Source organism: Chelonia mydas, chromosome 2 (genome assembly GCF_015237465.2).
Source record: "Chelonia mydas isolate rCheMyd1 chromosome 2, rCheMyd1.pri.v2, whole genome shotgun sequence".
Taxonomy (NCBI): domain Eukaryota; kingdom Metazoa; phylum Chordata; order Testudines; family Cheloniidae; genus Chelonia; species Chelonia mydas.
Genome location: NC_057850.1, coordinates 246,449,641 through 246,469,436, shown reverse-complemented (window position 1 = coordinate 246,469,436; position 19,796 = coordinate 246,449,641). Strand labels below are relative to the sequence as shown.

The 19,796-nt window shown below is 39.6% G+C and overlaps 2 protein-coding genes across 28 annotated transcripts in view; one reads left to right on the top strand and one right to left on the bottom strand.

The window, feature by feature from the left end:
• Nucleotides 1-7,387, top strand: part of GALNT11 (polypeptide N-acetylgalactosaminyltransferase 11) — a 107,167-nt gene extending 99,780 nt beyond the window's left edge. Inside the window, exon 13 of the transcript XR_005224092.2 lies at nt 4,610-7,387. The gene's annotated coding sequence lies outside the window, so the exon portion shown is untranslated. The remainder of the gene's footprint in view (nt 1-4,609) is intronic.
• Nucleotides 1,753-19,796, bottom strand: part of KMT2C (lysine methyltransferase 2C) — a 327,313-nt gene continuing 309,269 nt past the window's right edge. For 24 of the 27 annotated variants that reach the window (XM_043541583.1, XM_043541577.1, XM_043541582.1 and 21 more), the window contains 14 exons: nt 19,351-19,498; nt 17,681-17,859; nt 17,434-17,588; nt 16,984-17,236; nt 16,187-16,326; nt 15,039-15,146; nt 11,250-12,369; nt 8,963-9,099; nt 7,615-7,757; nt 7,177-7,345; nt 5,861-5,977; nt 4,825-4,898; nt 4,289-4,397; nt 1,753-3,754 (listed from right to left, as the gene is read on the bottom strand). In XM_043541583.1, the coding sequence (XP_043397518.1) occupies nt 3,662-3,754; nt 4,289-4,397; nt 4,825-4,898; nt 5,861-5,977; nt 7,177-7,345; nt 7,615-7,757; nt 8,963-9,099; nt 11,250-12,369; nt 15,039-15,146; nt 16,187-16,326; nt 16,984-17,236; nt 17,434-17,588; nt 17,681-17,859; nt 19,351-19,498 (2,945 nt within the window). In that variant the 3' untranslated portion in view covers nt 1,753-3,661. Of the gene's footprint in view, nt 3,755-4,288; nt 4,398-4,824; nt 4,899-5,860; nt 5,978-7,176; nt 7,346-7,614; nt 7,758-8,917; nt 9,100-11,249; nt 12,370-15,038; nt 15,147-16,186; nt 16,327-16,983; nt 17,237-17,433; nt 17,589-17,680; nt 17,860-19,350; nt 19,499-19,796 lie in introns of those variants that run through there. The other 3 variants (XM_043541573.1, XM_043541589.1, XM_043541588.1) reach the window with 2 other exon arrangements.

Below are 19,796 nucleotides of genomic sequence, written 5' to 3'. Positions count from 1 at the left end.
CAGGATGTGGGACAAAGTTAAATATTGGGACAGCTGGTCACCCTACACCCATGTCAGTACTTTGGGAGGGCCCTTGTACCACTTGGGGCTTTACTCAGAAAATCAGGAATCATTCTGAACATGGGAAGGGATTTCACTTACCTCCCTATAATCCCACGATGTGCACCTGTGTGAGAAATGGAGTCTTCGTCTGCCTCTGTTCTGGTCCCAGACTGCCCGAAGTGCTCCTTGCGCTTTGAAGTGGAGCCAGCCTACTTGGAGGTGGGGGGAGGGGAGAGAAAACCCCTTTCCCACTCATCAGTCTCCGAGCCCCTTTCCCTGGCACAGTTAAGATTAATAGGCAGAAAACCAGATAAAAACAATTCCCATTCCCCTGCAGCCTGAAATTGGAGCTCCCTTTCCTGAGGTCCTTGGGCTGAAAGCCAGACAGGCACAATGCCCATTACTCTGCGGCCTGAGAGCGACCCTCGCAGTCGTGGCAAGCTTCTCTGCACACCCAGCTAAGCTGAAGGCTGGGGAAAGAGCAGGGAGCTGGAACACTGTGAGAGACTCTGTGAGGAGAAAAGTCCCAGCTACCGCTCCACCAAGGTGGGAAGGACAAAGGGACTTAAACTCTGATTTTTACACTGCTTGCTCATTAACAGTACAAAATGCTGCTTTGTGAAGGGGACACTTGATTTTACCTTTCTGGGACCTGGAGTCTCTGGAGTTTGCAAGACCTGCTCCTGAACAGGCTGTGAGGGGTTCTCATCTGCACGGGAATCCTCATGCTCCTGGGCAAGGCTCTCAGGGTTGAGGTTTTGGGTGGGATTTGAGGCCCTACACACCTGCCTCGACACCATGCCCTAGGAGAGAGAGGGTTGGTGTTTGTAGCAGCAGGGCATACCTCGCCTCCTGAGGCTCTTGTAAAGCTGCCTACAGCACCTCTTGGATGCCTCCGAATTCCAGAGGTGTGGGGCATTAAACCATTAGTGCTGAGAGAAAATGCAACAGAAAGGGGCTCTTCTGCTGCTTTTCAGCAGTTACCAGACATCACTTTGGAGCTCTGCTGAACAGAAGAGAGGCAGCTGCCACATGTCAAGACAGCAGGCAGAAGGGGCTGGCACTACAGCTCAAGTCCCCGGGCTCTACAACACTGACATTTCACCAGAACCAGGTGGAAAGCCTAGGCTGATTGGTTGCCATGCGCCCACCAGGCCTCGGGCTCACCCCAAATGCTGATGACACAACGTGGGTGGAACAATAGTTCTCTGACGTCCAGTAAGTCTGGGTCCATGGGGGAAGCCCCATTGTATCACTGAGAAAGACGAGGTGCATTGGAAGGCTTTTCCCCATTCTTTTTGCTTCCGCTTCTTAATAAATCAATCTTGGGTCCTGGAGACCCGTTCTTTGTGTAAAATGAAGGTGAAGAGATGCTGGAGGCCTTGATGTGAAGCAGCTGGGCAGTAGGGGACTAGGTGGAGGATGGCGGGCTCTTCTCTTGGCACCTCCTGCAGACTCTGCTTCTGGTGGAGGCAATACTTTGCCCCATGAGCTGAAGCTTAGGACCCCCTAACTTCAAGGGCCCAGACCTGGAGGGTGTTGTGGATGCCGTGCATGACTTTGTAGTAGATAATTCAGGATGCAGCTGGGCTTAGAGGGATGCTGGATCTGTGCCCGCTAAGAGTGGTGGTGCTCAGTGGTAGCAACACACGAGGTTACGCTGGAACAAACAGAAAACAGACACTCCAAAATGAAAATGCGGAGGCATCATTTATAGATGTAAAATATTTTTATTTGTAAATGCTGATCTTCTAAATCTGTTTTCACAAATTCCAAAACCCATAACACTCTGTATACTTCAAAATTTTTTTTCTTTTTTTTTTTCTTTTTTTTTTGCCAACATTAGATACTATTATACAGAACAGAAAAAACTGTAGGACAAATACTGGTAGGATGTTGGAATATTGTACAAGAGAAGAAAAATATTCAAGAAACAATTTCATACAGCTATTTATCAAGAGAAAAATATATACAATTGATTTATTCTGTAAGATAAAAATACATCATGCCATATACATTACAAGTTCAGAACTGTATTACTGAATATACCAACAGTTTACAGTCCACTTTAATTGTGCACACAAAAAAACTTCATTTTTTTTTTATATTTAAACCTGTGAAGTGTCAGTACCAGAATTTTAAGTACAAAATAAAAAGCTAACCTGGTTCAAAATGCTGATTAAGTTTCTACAAGCAAACACAAAACAGTGTTTATTTTTTTAAAGAAATGTAAACAAAAACAATCCATACAAACACATTTTTAAATTACATTTTCCAAAACCTTATTGCCAGAGTCCTGCAGCTGCAAGCACAATTACATCTAATTTTTTTCCTTGTTTTTTCTTTTAAAGAAGGCTATCTATCATATTGGACTTAAGCTCCCACTACATGATCCTATTCTGTTTACATGATTTAGTGTAAGCTGAACAGTCACCTAATCGTGACTACTTTTTCTGAAGGAAAAACCACGTTCAGCCTCTATTTTGGGTGGTTTTAGCAGTTATTCACAGTTATCACAAATTGTAAGCACAAAAAAACCTGACTTAAGAAATAGGGATGCAACAATATAATACAAATAAAATAAATCAGTCTAACTTACCCAAGCGTCTATAAAAGTCATAGTTGTAATATACATGCCTTCTACCAGGCTTAAAGATTACTTTAAAAAAAAAAAAAAAAAAAAGGACTAATAGACCACAGTTGAGCCAGCTTTAAACATTTAAAAAAAAAATCCTCTCTTTAAATTGAGATTTTGGTTATTCCATAATAATTGTAATGGCATGGTTAGTAACACATGAGATCATATTGTAACATCCCTATTGACATTTTATAATAAGCACCCGAACTGCTGCAGAGTCTGGTAGCATTTGGTCAATAACTATTTTTTTATACTGTATTTTTTTCTCAAAATATTTACACTTTTGTACAAAGTAACAGGGTTTGTTAGTTCTGCGGGTAACAGCAGCAGCTTGGCTTTCTTCTAACTTTTTTTTTTTAAAAATAGCTTCATTCACTTATTCAATAATAAATACAAAAAGTTTCTCTTATTTTACAGAAATCAAAAACTACAATAAACTGACTCATGGAATCAAGTATTTTAAATGTATTTTAGTGCAAGTTATTTTTCCCTTAGCTCTATCCCTAAGGAAGTCGTTTCAGTACATTCCTTGTTCAGTGGTGTCTACTTTTATTTAAAAATTTTCTTTAATTAGAGGGCCTGCCCCTTTATCAAATAAGGCTGTGGCCAGCACTTTGGACTTCTCCCTTTCGCTGGTGATTTCAGTCTTACATTCATATATGCCCACCTGCCCTCCAGCAGGTCAGCCATCGGTTCTTTGCCCAAATTAAACAGTTTCTCCGTAGTGAGCTCAAAAAACAAAAGTGCTGGACCATTCTGTAATTCAGTTTAACCTCCAGGCATCTGGGAAGTTAGACAGCTTCAGATTTTGCCGACTTGCTTCTGGTGCTTGTTTTACACTTGAATAGAAATTGAAACTCCCAGAAGTGATTTTATTCCCCCCCCTCCCCAGGAAGGTAAGAATTTTCTGTCGACAAAATCAAAATGTAAGTCACTTCTTCTTAGGGACAAGCAACCCTCAAAGACAGCAAGGAATGCATTCTAGTTCATCCATTTTCGGCAGTTTACAGCTCCACAGTGACATGGGATCTTGTGCTGGTCATCTTCAAAATCAAACTTATAGTCATAGCAAAGCTGGAAGAAAACAAATGTTAAAAGCGTGGTATGAAATGTCTGGTCTGTATTCTTCACTATATCTTTGCTTGTATCTATCATTCTATACCAGCGGTTCTCAAAGTGTGGGTCGGGACCCCATTTTAATGGGGTTGCCAGGGCTGGCTTAGACATGCTGGGGTCCAGGGCTGAAGCCCAAGCCCCACTGTCCAGGGCAGAAGCTCGAGGGCAGCAGGGCTTGGGCAGGCTCAGGCTTCTGTCCCCTCTCCTGCGGCTGTATAGTAATTTTTGTTGTCAGAAGGGGGTCGTGGTGCAATGAGGTTTGAGAACCCCTGTTCTATACTATACATTACACTAGTCAGTACATTATATACTTTTGGGAAGTTTAATTGTTTATACTGAGGAAGGGGATGGGAAATGTTGGACACCAGGATCTGTCCCAAGTCTGAGTAAGCAAGTTGCCTGTGCTAATGATAGTACAACATACATGGTCATTTAGGGAAAAAAATAAAACCAAAGGGAACAACAAAATAAAAGCAAATGAGTAAGGTCTACCTCCTCCCCTTTCTGGATTCTCCGGTTGGAGCTGATGATAATCTTGTGTCCTCTCTCAAAAGTCACCACCTCAGCCACGCAGTTCGGTGCACATGAATGGTTAATATACCTACAAAAATAAAAGATTTGCAAAATGTATTTTTTTAAGCTATGTAATTGGACACGAATCTAAACTAAACTACAGAGTGACTTTAGCTTCAGCGTGAGCGGATTTTTCCAGCTAAAATTACATTACCCTGTACTTGTTTCTTTACCTAGAAAAATGTAAAAAAAAAAAAAAAAAAATCAAAAGTTAAAAAGATTACATTTCTTTTTCTACAGCTGTATGTCTGCCATGACACAGTTAATCAGGGCTATGAAGAGTTAATGAGAAAGATGGCATTGCTTCAGCGGCTTAGTGTGAAGACTGAATGCACCAGCTTAGAGAATAAGGCCATTGAAAAAAAGCACAAAATGGAATCCCTCCCCAACAGCTAGCCAAGGGAACGTGGCTAATTTCCAAACATGAGATCACAGCTCTCTGGAGAGCCACCCACCTTGCAGGACCTCCTGTCAACGTAGCATCAATGACATGATCATTGTCAATGCGGAACATGTACACTCCACGATTCTGAAAGAGAGTGGGGAGAAAAGGCACTATAGATTTTACAAAAAAAAAATCGGTGATTAACACAAAGCAGCAACATGAACCATCTCCAAGTACTTTTCTGGATTCACAATTAGACGTGGCCCATTGGCTCACTAAGGAAGTATTGATTCATATATTGCACTTACTGTGTGAAAGTGGGACACTATCATTTACTCCACTACCTATGAGGAATGGATGGGCCATAAACACGAGAGGCAACCTCCTGTGATCTGAATATCCCCCTCAAATAATATGCTAATACGATTTGTATAGCACCTTTCATGTAAGGTCTCAAAGTGCTTTACCAATGAATGGTCCCTCACAACATCCCGGCATTGCACAAAGAGGTGAAGCCTTACTTAAAAAGTGGTCCCTAAAAATGCAGGCTCTGACCTCTCTGCACTTGTACAACTGTAAGATCGGTACATTACCTGACTCACTGGCGTTTGTGAGGTTTAATATATTTGGTAAGCACTCTGAGATCCTGGAATGAAAGGCACTGTAAAGGTCTAAGGTAATATTAACATCTCAAGGTCATGCAGTAAGTCTGTGGCAGAGTGATGAACAGAATCAAAAGCAGAGTGGCACAGCAAAAGTGTGCCGAGTCTATAACTGAGAGGTCAATGGATTGAAACGGTCTTCTGCTAGTTCTTATGGTCTGTGTTATACAGGAAGTCAGGCTGGAAGATCACAATTGTCCCTCTGGCCTTGGAATCTATGAATTCAGGAGACCCAATTCCCAGTCCCGCTACAATCACTAGACACAACACTGCCTCCCAGAATTCAAACATTCATTCACAAGAGTACTTTGACTCAGCTTCCTCAGACTGGAAGTCTTAAAATGCTGGCAACTCATCTCATTCTGTTGCATGAATACTTAAAGGAAAGGAAAGAAAAGGAACGGAACGGAACAGTAAGTAAATAATAATAATAATATACAATACCTGAGATTCATAAAGCTTCTCCTTCCTGTTTGCCACCTCATTACGGATGATAGTTCCAATATATTCAATGATCATGGTGTGCTTTTCAATGTCTCTAGCAGCGTATAAGCCCAGGCCCTACAAAGGGAATACTGTGTGATTTAGAACTGGAGAATCAATGCACATTTACATTTGATTCCTTTGGTGTGCCCCCAAGCCATGCTTGGAGAAAATCTATATCTACACATGCAGAAATGATACATAATGAAAGATAAAAAGTGACACGGTTGAAAAAACACAAAAGGTCAGCAAATGCAAACAGTGACCTTAGCTCCAGCATATATACACATTCAATATGTTTAACATATACAATTGGAAATATAAACAGTGATATATTAAGAGACATATTTACCCAGAAAACAGGAAAAGCAGAGTATATGAGCAACATGGCTGAATTAATATACACTTTTAAAGTTTAAAACAGAGAACTATCTGAGCAATTACATTCTGTGATTTCTTCACTTCATCTCCTGATTTGTTGTGATTTTAACTATACAGCTTTAATGATGCAAAATCAGTTTTCTGCATTTAATTTCCTAGTTTTTTTAAAATAAGAGAAAATGCTTTGCAATTATTTATCTTGCAGCCAATTGAGCTAGTAGGCTTCTTACTCTAGAGTTATTTGACCTATGCAGAGATTGTGAATTCCTTGAACAATAAAGAGTACTTTCTAGCACCAAATAATTCAAATGTGTGCTATGGTGTTTTATCCATTTAAATAATCTTCCACAGTCCAACCTAAAATATACAGCAAATATATACAAGGCATGTTATACAGATTTGGCAACACTTTCAGTGGAGCTGAACATCTGGGAGGTTTGCAGAAGTCAATAAATTGACTATTTAATTGTATTAACATGACAAAGTATTTTACTCAACATCCTGGACTCGCATTATTTCTGTTCTCCATTTTTTAATGAGCTAGCTTGGTCTAAAATTAGTCACTAGATATGCAGATGATCCTCCCACTGCTGCTGGTAAAAAAGATTCTGTATATTTTAGTTTCTTCACTAAACTGCATTTTGTTTTTGAGAAAAAAGTTAAAAGGACCTAACCAGTAAAACAACACAACTCAATTTTGCAAGCTAGGGCTTCAGTCAATTAAAAAAAAAAAAAAAGATTTAAATTAAACGACCACCTTTGTTACATACAATAGATGGAAACTGATCACCACACATATGCCGTAAATTCCCTTCAGACTTTACTAGACTCTACAGACTGTAGGGAATTGTATTTAGGAATAAAAATCTCAAAAATACAGCTATATTGTAACTGACCTGAATCCGAGAGCGAGCCAGATACACATTGGATTTCCATTCAGTCTTCATTTTACGGTACTGGGAGGACTTGGAATGGACAAACTGTTTACTGTAAGGCGCATTTAGCTCTCCTGTCACTGTGCTCTGAAATGACTTTGAGGTGCTGGTGCTATTCAAGGTGTGAGGCCTGCAGGAATTGGGCATATAACAGAAAAAAATACAAGGAAAACTGAAGATTTCTCCGAATAAAACCACAAGCTGAATTTTATTAAAACTTCTTTCAGACAAACATACACTTAAAGCCAGCTAGCATAGACAACAAAGCGGTTCCTTTGATTCGGGCATGCACATACACAGCCAAAGACAACAGGGTTTGTAAGCAGCAGACAAAAGCACAAATAACCCTAAGCAGCCTATAAACCCTGGGCTGTACTATGTGAAGTTAAAACAAAATACCTTAACACAAACCTCTTGACATGGGTACTCATTTTAGGCTCAGCACGGGCACAGCCTGTGGGGTTGATGGCAAGAGGAAGTTCCATTAAAGGGTTTCGGCCATATCGAAAAGTGTAGTTCTCACAACCCTCAACCCCAGGAAGCTGTAAGAAACAAAGTAATCACATGTTAACACATCAGAAAAACATCCACACAGTAGTCTGTCTTTTTAAACCTGGCACAGGCAAAGCGCTCACAGTTGCTCAGACTTAAGACTTGACACTGCCTTCTGATAAACCTTCAGTAGCATTTCCTTGACAAAAAGCTGTTTTGACTCTTATCTATATTCCATCAGACTAACTAATTTGCAAATATAGAAATATGGAGAGAGACACTGAGTCTTAGCAAAACTCCCTTTTCCTCCTGGCTAATTTTCTCTAAAGACTATGTGGTGAGAGCAGGGTGTGGCATGCTTCCATATCACAGCAGACGCTTCCCCTGTAATGCACTATTTTTCGGGTGTGCGTTATGAGTAAAGATGGTAGAAAGTTTTTGTTCAGAAAATTATCTCACCACACAATGAGGAAATTTCAATTTTAATGACAAATTTTGATTTTTCCATGGGAAATTTCAAAACATTTTTTGTTTTAGGTCAGCTTAATGCTTTGGTTTGGTTTTGGAAATCACAAAATTTTGGCTTTCAAATGTTCAGTTTTTGGATTTTCAGGTTCTTCTTTCCTGAAAATGTATGTAAAGTGTAAGAAGGTGGAGGAAAAAAGAAATCTTACTTTCTCACACCTCCTTACTGTTTTCCTTCTGCTGTGTGTGTGTGTGATTGATCCAGTAACTCTTGTGTGTTACATGCAGCACATTTATTTGCTACAACCTTTCATGTTCTCAACGGAACAAAACAGAACTCCAAATGAAGAATCAAATGGAACCTCTTCGTATTAGGGTTAATCACCTGGGGGAAGTGCATGCTGGATTTCCCCAACTGCCCACCCTCCGCCAGCGGTTAGGTTGGGAGAGGGTAACTTTGGTTTCCCCTGGGGACTACAGGCCTGCTGGCTGACGTTGCACCAAATCATTCGGTCTCTGGCCACTCTGCTAATCCTTTCTTGGAGTAGTTCCACCCACTCTTTGGATGGCACTGGCACCCAACAGGCTCCCAGGTGGAGGGGAGGTTGACACTGCCATGTGGAATTTCCCTCCCCGCAGACACTCCAAGGGCCCCTGTGGCCTGTTTCACAATTGCAGAAGCTTCACAAATATGTATGTGATAAATATATCATTTTCATCTGAGATGTTCTAAACTGTTGTAAACCTTTAATTAGAGTAAGAGTCCCGAACTGTTGCAGCAATGACTCACTGATTCAGCAATTCTTGCCACGGCAGAGACTGTCAAACCAAAGAGGTCTTCACCCTTCAAATATCCAGGAAAGAGCTGTAGCATTTCAGATTCTTTTCTAACAGATGCAACAGGCTCCAAGATTTTATCCCACACACCTACATGACCACATGGAAAAAGATTATAATGAGCAAATAAAGAAAGCCCACAGACATTGTAGTTATACCTAACAAGTAAGGAAATTGGAGTAGGACACCTATAATGAAAAAGGCCACAGAGTACCAGATAGTTGATTTTATATCTAAAGGGAACAACTTAATGAAATAAAATATCCCACTTCACCATGGTGTTAAAGTCTGAAATGGAGACTCATTTGGGTAGTTATGTTCTGCTGAGTACTCTCAGACAGTGTTGTGTCTCTATTATACTTCTCTTGATTTTGAGGAATGTGACAAACACGAGCACTAGATAAAAACTTTTAGATCACTAATTCCATATTACAAATTCCTACTCATGTAATCAGGCAGCTAAGTTTCTCCTGCTAAACATTTTAAAAATGACCACAAAGTAAATAAAGTTTCCTTAAATAAATGGAATTTTCCACTTCCTTAAGTTGATGATTTTTTCTCTCTTCCTGTCCCAGATGTCTCATGGTGCTATAATATGTTGTTATGGAGGGAATCAAAGATCTGAATTTGAGACTCCAGCTCAGTTCCTTTCTCACCACCCAAGAACTGCTTGGGATGCTGTAGAGACGGCATGCTTAGCTGAAGAGAGCAACTTTAGTCAGTTTGCTAGGACCCTCTCGCTAGTTTTCAGGAGAGGTGTTAATAGACTAGAGAGTGCATCTTCAACCCATAAGATGGATGCACATTTGGCTAATGGTGAAGGTACGACATAGCGGTGGTGGCAATGTAGCAAGGATTCCTTCAGCTCCAAGGATCCCATAACCTTCAAGATCCCTGATGTCACCAATCACACAGCTGACAAACATGCCCCCATTCTTCTATCCAGCCAATTCTCATCACTATCATCTGAGCTCAAAGGGGTCCTTGGAGGTCAGTCAGAGCTTTAAAAATCCATCAGTTTTCTCTGACATTCACCACCCCACTTGGGATTCTGCACAGCAATTCAAGAGCAGTGAATCATGCTCCCTTCATAGCTTGACAATGCCACTGAACAATTAGTTAAATGGGTCTCTGTTGAACACCACAAGATATTTTTATTTTCATCAGGGTCTGAGTGCACTGCTTACTTCTAGTGCCTCCATGCCCAGAAAGTGACTAAAACCAGGAGATGGATCCATGACTAGTAGAATACTGCTGAGCTGGCTAAACATACTTTCAAGTATCGGTCTACTCCGAAAAGAGACTATGTAAAAAACATCTTTGTAATTTGACAGATGTGTGCGCGTATTCAGACTCAATTCTACTTCAGTGACAAAAATATTCATGTTAGCCCTGCAAAGCTAACACAGCTAAGACTGAGTGAGCTGGATTCTATTACGATTTGTAAATCATGTACAGAACAGTTTAGTAAGTTGGAGCTGGGTATGTCTGTGCAAGCCACTGCAGGCATAACTGATAATAATGGGGTTGCACAGGTGTAAATAGCAGGTGTTATGTGTGAGAAACAAATCAGCTTGGCTCTCAGAGCCTAGGCTGTGTTTGCACAGCTGGCAGCTGGAAAAAAAGATCTTTTTACTTGTAGCTTGAACAGGTCTGATCTGGAGATCATTGAGCCAGAATGAAAATAGAACCGCAAAAGGTCATATTTAGAAAGCCACTTTTCAGAGCAGAAATACACACAAAATATTTTTTTTTATTTTGTCCAATGTCATGTTTTTCGTTTTGGCTTCTTTATGAGCTTGTTGCAAGTATCCTTTCTTCCTCATTTTATTTGTAGTGCACATTACTGTTTTATCTGTCTAGGACGATTATTCTACAGCCCCCATCCCCTATTGCATCTCAGAAGTTTCATCTTTGAAATGCACAATTCTGGGTAAGTATAGTACAGCTCACAGTGCTGGAAGTACAGCCTTGGAACATTGGTATAGAGATTACATCACGCAGTAGAAGTAGCAAATGATTAGGCACCAGATAAATAATTTTTCGATTCTACAATGGAAGTTGAAATTGTGAAACCCAAGTCTCACATTACTGAGCATGAAATAGAAACAAAACAAGAAAGGTACGCAGGAAAACAAGTGCATGCAATATTTATCTGAAACATTTACTGTACATATGATGTAAAAGGAAACTGTATAGTCATGAAAGCCTTCTGTTGAGTTTACATAATTCTGGTTTACCTTTCGGTGTTGAATCAGTAAGAACCAGATCATCATGACCTTGCTCAACAATCCTGATCACGAACACTGGAAAGCCATCCTTCTCCTCAATAGAACACAGATACCGACAGCGCCTGTTTGCATATCGCATGCTCCAATACAACCGGCTGGCCTCATATCCAACAGGGAAGAGAGCTTTCGAAGAGTGGAATGCCTGCATCTGTTGCGGCAGCAGCTGACCAATAGTGTGGAAGATCAGGCTTCCTACACGGAAAGTGTGCTCACGTTCTCCCCGCTGTACTATACTAGCAATTTGCCGCACCTCATCACGCTGAACGTAGACCCTCCTGAAAACTGCAAAGTAACTAAGTTCTTGCTCATGAGCTCCCTTTGGTTTGTGCATGGGGCAAAGCATGGTTTTGTCTTTAAAAAACATGCATTGTGCTTTAATGGCACAGGTAAAGTGATAAATATTGGTGCATCTTAACCTGTGACAACTGCTGGTGGCGCCCATTTTGTGACAGAACATGCATTTCATTTGCAAGCCTCTTCGCAGTGCTAGTTCCACGTTAATTAAGGCACCAGCCTGTGTCTCATAGACCTCTGTAGACCAAAGAGCACAGTTCAAATGGACCCAAAGGTCTAAGTCAAGGTTAAGAAGCCTTGCTGGCCCATCTGTTAGTCCATCACCCTCTTCATGACAGAAGCAACATTTTCTGTAGTCTTTAGGCACAGGGTCAGGTTTAAGGGTTGTGCCCAGTTTCTTGAGAAACTCATCTATCTCCTCTTCACCGGGGGGTCTGAATGATCCTTTAGGAATCACAACCTGAATGTTCCATTTTTTCCATTTCATTCCTCTCCATTTCTTACTTAGAGGTCGACAATCATCAAGGCTACTGTGTATTGTTTTTAATCTAGGTTTTAGCTTCACTGTTACTTTAAGCTCATCTGACTTTGCCTCTACCTTGGCTGCTTCAAATGCAGGAGGGAACGTGATAGGGGGTGATGAAGGTGGAGAAACTTTTTCCTGCAGCTGGGGGAGACAATGTACATCTAAAGTGGAGATGTTGTTGCTGTACTGATGGAATGCTTTAGGTGGCATTTCTTTCATCAGTGACTGTGGGAAAGATGGAATTGAGTCCTGAGAAATAAATAGAAAAAAGCCTCTTAAAAATGTATTCCAAATTGAACAACAAATATCCCCCAATAATGTTTTCAGGTCAGACTGAAGAGAAGGAAGGGGTGAGTTTAGAACATATAAGGTAATTTGTCAGGTTGTTGTGTCATAGGACAAAATAAGTTATCTTGATTCATTGGTACCATGGCTTGTGTTGCTCACAGAGCAGTATTTTAATAATTTTGCAGCTTTACTTTTGCTCCAGTAAGTCCAGAGTATGGGTCCTCTCCTCTTTCTCGACATTTTTAAAAACGAAATAGCAAGTGGTTTAGATTGCGGCACCCAATAGATTTACATCATCTTTATTTTTAGGAAGCTTCAGACAAAGTTATATAAAAATCTCTAAATATGGGTCAGGAGACAAATTATTAACAGATAAGGAACTAGTAAGATGGCAGAGAAAGATAAATGCTGGGAATTAAAGGACTGTATTTTTCATGGAAGTTGGTGAGGAGTGGAATCCTTCAAGGACAAATACACTATTAAAAAAGAAAGGTCAAATTATATAACGAGATCTACATTTGCAGATGGATTTCAAAATAGGGGCAGGATTAGGACTCAGAGAGACTGATGTGTTTTTTAGGGTCATCTTGAAAAACTAAATGAAAAGATGCAGAGGCAGAATATGAAATTTAATTGTTTAAGAATAAAGTGATGCACTTGGGTAGAAATAATGTCCAAGATAAGTACAATTCAACTAGTATTGAACTAATTACTAGGGTAGAGAAAAAGGATCTGGACATACTGATAAACTCAATATTTATATTCTCCATCCAGTTTGTAGCAACAATAAAAAGGCAAATAGGGTGCTGGCTTATACCGAGGAGAGCATGTTATAGAGTAAGTCTATAGATACTATGCAAACACACTATAGAGCACTGATTAAATGACATTTGAAGTACAGTATCCAGTTTCATCCACCTTTTTTGAAAAAAGAACTGGAAAAAGAATAAGCATTAGGCCAACTAACCCGATAAGTGATCTGAAGGAGCTTAACCTTGAAGCAAATGCTTAAGTCTTGAGAGAAGACAATTTTACCATGACGTGACTGAAGCTCTATAAATGTTTTAATTAAAGTTATTGTCAAATTAATCTAAATAATCTATTTTAGGGTGTTGAATAAAAAAGAATTTGGGGATATATTGAAAATGTACATTAAAAAGGGAACACATGCCCAAAGAATTTAAGAAGATATTCTTTTAGGGAGTGTGCTAAAGACTTGAATAAACTTCTATTTGAAGAGGTGGAGTCAGCAAAACCTAGATAACTATGGAATTTAATAAATTAAAGGATTATTTAGTCAGTTCTATGCTTGAGACGGTGTCTTCGTGGGTCAGGAGGGAATTTTTTTTCTGATTATACTTTCTCCCCACAAGACTGACTACAGGGATTTTTTTTTTTTTTTTTTTAAATGAGTGGTTTTGCCTTCCTTGGGTGTTGGGGGGAGTGAGTAAAGATCTCCAACTACCTGGTTTATTCAAGGAAAAGTACACTGAAATTAAAGTTAAACTGTACTTTTCTACTCTTCACATCCAAGAGTTAGGGGTCTGATCCAACTCTGATTGAAGTCAATGGAAAAACTCATTTATTTCAATGGAGTTAGATCATATCCTTCTTGTTGTAAGATTTTTCTTGCAAAGCGTATTATCATTACTTTAAATTAAGATTTTTAAGCCCTAACAGTGTGCTCGGTGATGTACTGATATATATCTGCAGCAAGGGACCTCACCCACAAGCATCTTGTTTTCTTCCCTCCAAACTAAATAGAATAGGACAAGACAAGGAAGTCTGTCTCCTGAGAGGTGCTGCGCTGCTACTATAAGCTGCTGCGTACCCTTACTAGGGTCCACGAACAGAAAACGGATTCTTTTCGCTGTTTACAACAGGGGAGACTGAATGGATGAAATTCAGTTCCAACTACATATTCTTGTCATCCTGGAATACACATATGAAAAACTCCGGGCATGATCACATTTTCAACCAAGCATGTTTCTTAAAACACTGTGTACAATGGCTAGTTCAGTAATTATAAACTACTTTTTTCTTTCATTGTCATTCACCAGTCTTCATCAATTAATATTTTGGTAATTATTTCTTTAAAATAGCCATTGCGGCCAACTGAAAAGACAGTGGAGATTATTATACTTCCTACCTTTTGTGTCAAGAAAGTAAAGTGTTCCTGCAATCTCCCTGTTCAGTTATTTTTTGTACAGTTGCTAATGATTTCTTACTGCGCATAAAGCAAATGAAAATGCAGAAAATAAAGGAATACACTTAAGGCTTGATGCAATGTTCATCAACTCAACAGAAAGCCTCCCACTGATTTCAATGAGAGTCAGAGATTCGGCCATAAAGCTCTGTCAGGAAAAGACTGCTAATGCTCTGCCATGCATTTCTCCTAGGTTTAAACTTCTGTAAATATGGATTTTGATTTTTATTTCTGATCCTTTGCTGCTTCAGAATTTCAATATCCTACTGTAGCACGGACTCACACTTAAACGCCATTAAAACATAACAGTTTATGGTATTATAAATACTAAGTATGCCAAGAACCCTTGGCCCAAGATCTTTACTTAGGAAATTTTTCTATTTTATTAGAGAAGTAGCAGCAATAATTGCTAATTGGTACTTACCTTGCTCTCTGAGTTTTTTGCTTGCACAGCTGCTGAATAAAGAACAAAGCAGTTGTTGCTACAGAAGACAACATCCTTTTCCACTCTATCAGAGATCTCTCGGGAACCCTGGGAATCAAAGCCAAAGATTGTTATGAGCCCATTCAAGGGACTAGAATTGACACTATTGTAATACAAATATAAACTATGGAAATTTAAAGTTAAAACCACCAGTGGCCTTACTCTTCAGCATCTTATGCCACCAACAGACGTGCATTAGAATCAATGCAAAGAATTCTCTATTGTATGCTCATCTGAATTTTACTTAAGACAGTATTTCTATAGGGCATTTTTCTTTTATCTTTGAACCACAGAAGCTCTTCCTGTTTCAGGCTGGTCAAAGATAGATCACACAACTTTATCATCAAGTGGTGATCTGTAAAATGTTGCTGTGGATTCAGGCCCAGATTTTTTAATGTATTTAGATGCCTAACTCCCACTGAAGTCAATGGGAGTTAGGTACCTAAATTCTGTGAAAAATCTGATCCGTGGTGTTTTGCATGGGTGTTCATACACTTTATGTATAGCTTTAACTATAAAGCTCTATTACATAGCAATCATATGATTTCATTATTTAGATAAATGGTGATGGTATTTTTGTTGCAGGTCAGATGCATCCTTTTCCAGAATTCATACTGGTGCAAATATTTTAATATTTGCATACTGGAATGGAGATCCAGCAGGGACATTTGGTTGCATACAGGAATGGAGATCCAGGAGGGACATTTGTTTTTTTCCCCCTTACCACAAGAAAGAAACAGCAGAAAATATACAAAAACAAGATTTAAATGTGATTAACTCCCTTCTGCTTGAAAATATAAAGTATTATTACTCTGCAATGGTTTCAGAGTCACTCTCCCAATAGTGGCAGATAACAGCCCAAAGTTAGTACCGTGGAAAGAGGGCCCTGCTGAATTTTTTAAGTCCCTTAAAACTGATATATCATGGTAGCAACATTTAAATAGCTGTCCCACATTATACACTGGAACCTATTTAAGTAAACTGACTGAAATATTCATATAAGCAGTATTTCTGAAATTGTTTGCTGGTTTCATTTGCTGACTGAAAATTATGATAAAAAAACTAAATATCACTTTCCATGACAGTACCTGTTTAAGGAAAGACAGATCTTTGAAAGATTTCCGCACTCCACTACCAAGAACTACCACTTTACAATGAGAACACCACTGAGGTCTCAGTGCTGAGCCTTCTGCAATATTTTGATTGTGATCTTTATAACCGGCTAGACCTAAAAAATCCAGACAAATCTGTTAGAAAATACCATCAAGCCACTCCTGAATGAGGTGTGTGTTGAAGTGGCAGTAATCTTCGGCAGGTTAATAGTGGGACTCCATCCTCCTAGACAGAGTGTTAGGCAAGCTTTAAGATAAATACAGATGGGGAGTTTTTTCTTAAATCAGACACAAATCTTTTGTAGTTCTGGTTTGAATAATAAGGCAAAGAGAGATTATATAATATGAGATGAATAAATAAATCAGAATAAAATAGGAGTATTAATATACTTAAATTTCTATGTACAAATTTTCCAGTGGAGGAAAATCTCCCAAAGTGGTGAAAGACACACCATTAGAGTAATTTAAAATTAGACAGGACAGAAAACCTGAGAATACCATGTACTGTTGGAAACAATCCCACACTGGCAGCGAGATGGACAAGATAATATCACAGGTGTTTTCTATCTTTGATTTCCATTAGTCTCTGAGAACATCAGGAACCTAGTGCACAGGTACATGTGCGCTGCTTGTATAAGAGACAGTATTATTAAAAACAAGACTCATTTAGTTAAGTCTAGAGTTTGAGTTTATAGGGCTGAAAATTCTCCAACGCCAACATGATTAAAAATGCAAAACTAATGATTACAAGAACTAGATATAAACTAACTCACCGTTGCTGTTTGGAGGAAATGGCATATTAGGTTGCTTCAGTCCATAAGACCCTATTAGTCTGGTAGGGCCCATGGATCCTGCCGGAGGACCATGAAGTAATAAGTGCTGTCTGTATTCCATAGCCGGATTCATTCTGTGACTGTTTAACATTCCCATAGAGGATGGAACATCTGGGGCATTACTAACTTCATAACTGTTGGGAATTCTGACGTGCAGAAGATTGGAAAATGCAGCCACAATGCTACTAATATTCTAAAACAACAAAAATAAATCTCTGTTTTTATCAACTACAGGAAGTAAACTAAGGATATCAATTACCAGATTACAAGAGCTGCCATACTATAGTAGCCCACATTCAAATTAAACTGAATAGTCATTATTTATATAATATGCTACATAAACACCACGCTAGAGTTCACATATAAATCATTGAAGTTTATTTCCCTTACCTCTGCAGCTGTGGGATGTAAAGTAATTGCTACAGATATAAGGCCAGATTTCAGACCATTTTGGGATGGCCCAAGCTGAGAGCCAAAGAAGCCAGAACTAGGTAAAGTTCCTGAACTATGTTCTGATTTTACATAGTTCCTTTTTGCTTCTGAACCTTAAAATGAAATAAAATATATATGAGGTTAAGCTGTATGATTTTGAATGGATAGAAACTAGCAATAAGTACATAACCCATATTACTCTTACCTTTTCCAGTACTGCTGGGTAGGATTGGAATGATGGGGGATGGTACAGGCTCTGGGTTCTCTTCCTTTACCAGAGACAAATCTGGATACCTACTTACTTCCATTCCCACAACGCTTTCAGGAGAGGAAGAGGGAACAAAGCTGTCAGGAGTGTCCCGGTCATCACAGTGATCTTGAACCCTGGAAGAAAAAACAAACTACATCTTTTGAAAATGCCTTGTACAAAAATTAAGTGAAGGTAGTGGGTGAATTTTTGGTTGCTGGCAACAATTTTTGTGGCATCCCACCTTGCTTCAAGATAAAATTAGCCCTTTGGGAAAAACAGACAACAAAATTGTGATGTTAATCAAGCTATGCCCCATAGAACTGTCCTACCCAACAGTTCACCAACCAATACACTTCATCTGTGTTTGCTGGATATTGGATATTCTCATTCTTACCTGACACAGTTGTACTTCCTCTGCAGTCACTTACTCATCTCATGAACATGAAAATCAGTGACAAACAGAACTAAACCTGTCTATTAACACCAGACTTGTTTTTGATTATCTTCTTCCCTCCCAAACTAAAGGCAACAACGATCTAGAGTCTGAGATACTTTTAACTCGGCAGATTTGCTGTAGATGGCAGATGTAGACGATAAAGCCACTATTCTGCTCTTGAACATCTAGTAGACGCTAGACAGCCCATTCTTCACAGCTGCAACATGAGGAAGGTTTCACAAGGTCCGATGGCCACACACTTGGGTGCACAATGCTTGAGCTTCTCATAAATTTAAACTTCTAGAACGTGTTCAAAATACATGTCATATTGAATGGCCCACAGCCTTCCCCTACTGGATTTATAAAATCCATCCACCCATGCATCCACCATGGCTTGCATAACCATAGTGCCATAAATCTTTAATCTGCACTCATCCTCAAGCACTCCTGTAAGGCAGGTAAGTACTATTATCCCCATTACAAAGATGGGGATGTGACGCAAAGACAGATTAAGTGATTTCTCCAAGGTCACACAAAGTCTGTGGTGGAGCGGGGAACTGAATCCAGGTGTCCCAAGTCACAGGCTAGTGAACTAATCACTGGACCATCCTCTCTCATACATCCAACAGCTGTAGTGCCTCAAACTTGTTGTGCTTCCAATAAGCTTGAGAAAGAGAGGGAGCGAAGTCTTTGTAGAGAGTCCTGCTGTGCACCATGGAGCACCTCTCCACAGCGATTTAGTCTGTGCCTACAAGGCAGGGGAGTTTTTGGGGGTAGCGTGCGGACATGAACAGTGGGATTTATGACTTTGTGGATCCATTGCCCAAAACAACCCTGTGTAGCCATTGATATTAATACAACTGTTGTGCCGCTCGAGAACCTGACTAGTTTCTGTAACTTGTTTCCATTTTTGGTAGAGCAAAATAATGAATATTTGACAGCTGAATAAGACATACAGTCTAGCAACAGCAAAAGTCTTCCTTTTCGCGGCACAAAAATCTCAGACAGGGAATATTGAGAGATACCTAGTACAAATAATGCCATTTTCTTCTTATTCTGGTGTGGTTGGGGGAGGGTGCATTCCCTTCTCTAACACCCCTATGGATCTCCAATTTACTTGTGCTTGCACAGGGTGGAAGGATCTGGGCCAAAACAAGTAAACTTAATATTTAGGGGGACAAAAACCTACCTTAATTCTTCCTGATTGTTATGAGGTGGTGTTGGAAGTGAAGCAGGAACATCCACAGTTTTAGGGCCCTGAGCCATAGCTCTTGCTAACAAATCATCCTGTGGTCTGAAAGGTAACTGGAACTGTTTTGGCCCAAGCGCTTTGGTAACTGAAACAAAAACACACCGCAATCAAGCATGCATATGTCTCTCTCTACCTACTGATACACGTTTTAAGAGGGTGCTGGCTGCACTCTAATACAATTAAGGCTGTACACCAGTTTTTAACTCTATTTTCAGTCACTCATAACTCAAAATGTTTCATTTTTCATGTTTCAATTGTTTATGGATGGTTTCTGTGTGTAGGTAAAACTTTTGAAAAATTGGAGCCTTAATGGTTCTGCGATTTTTGACTTCAAGGAAAGAAAAATATATTTTTCTCCATTACAAAAAACCTTTAAGCCTTCC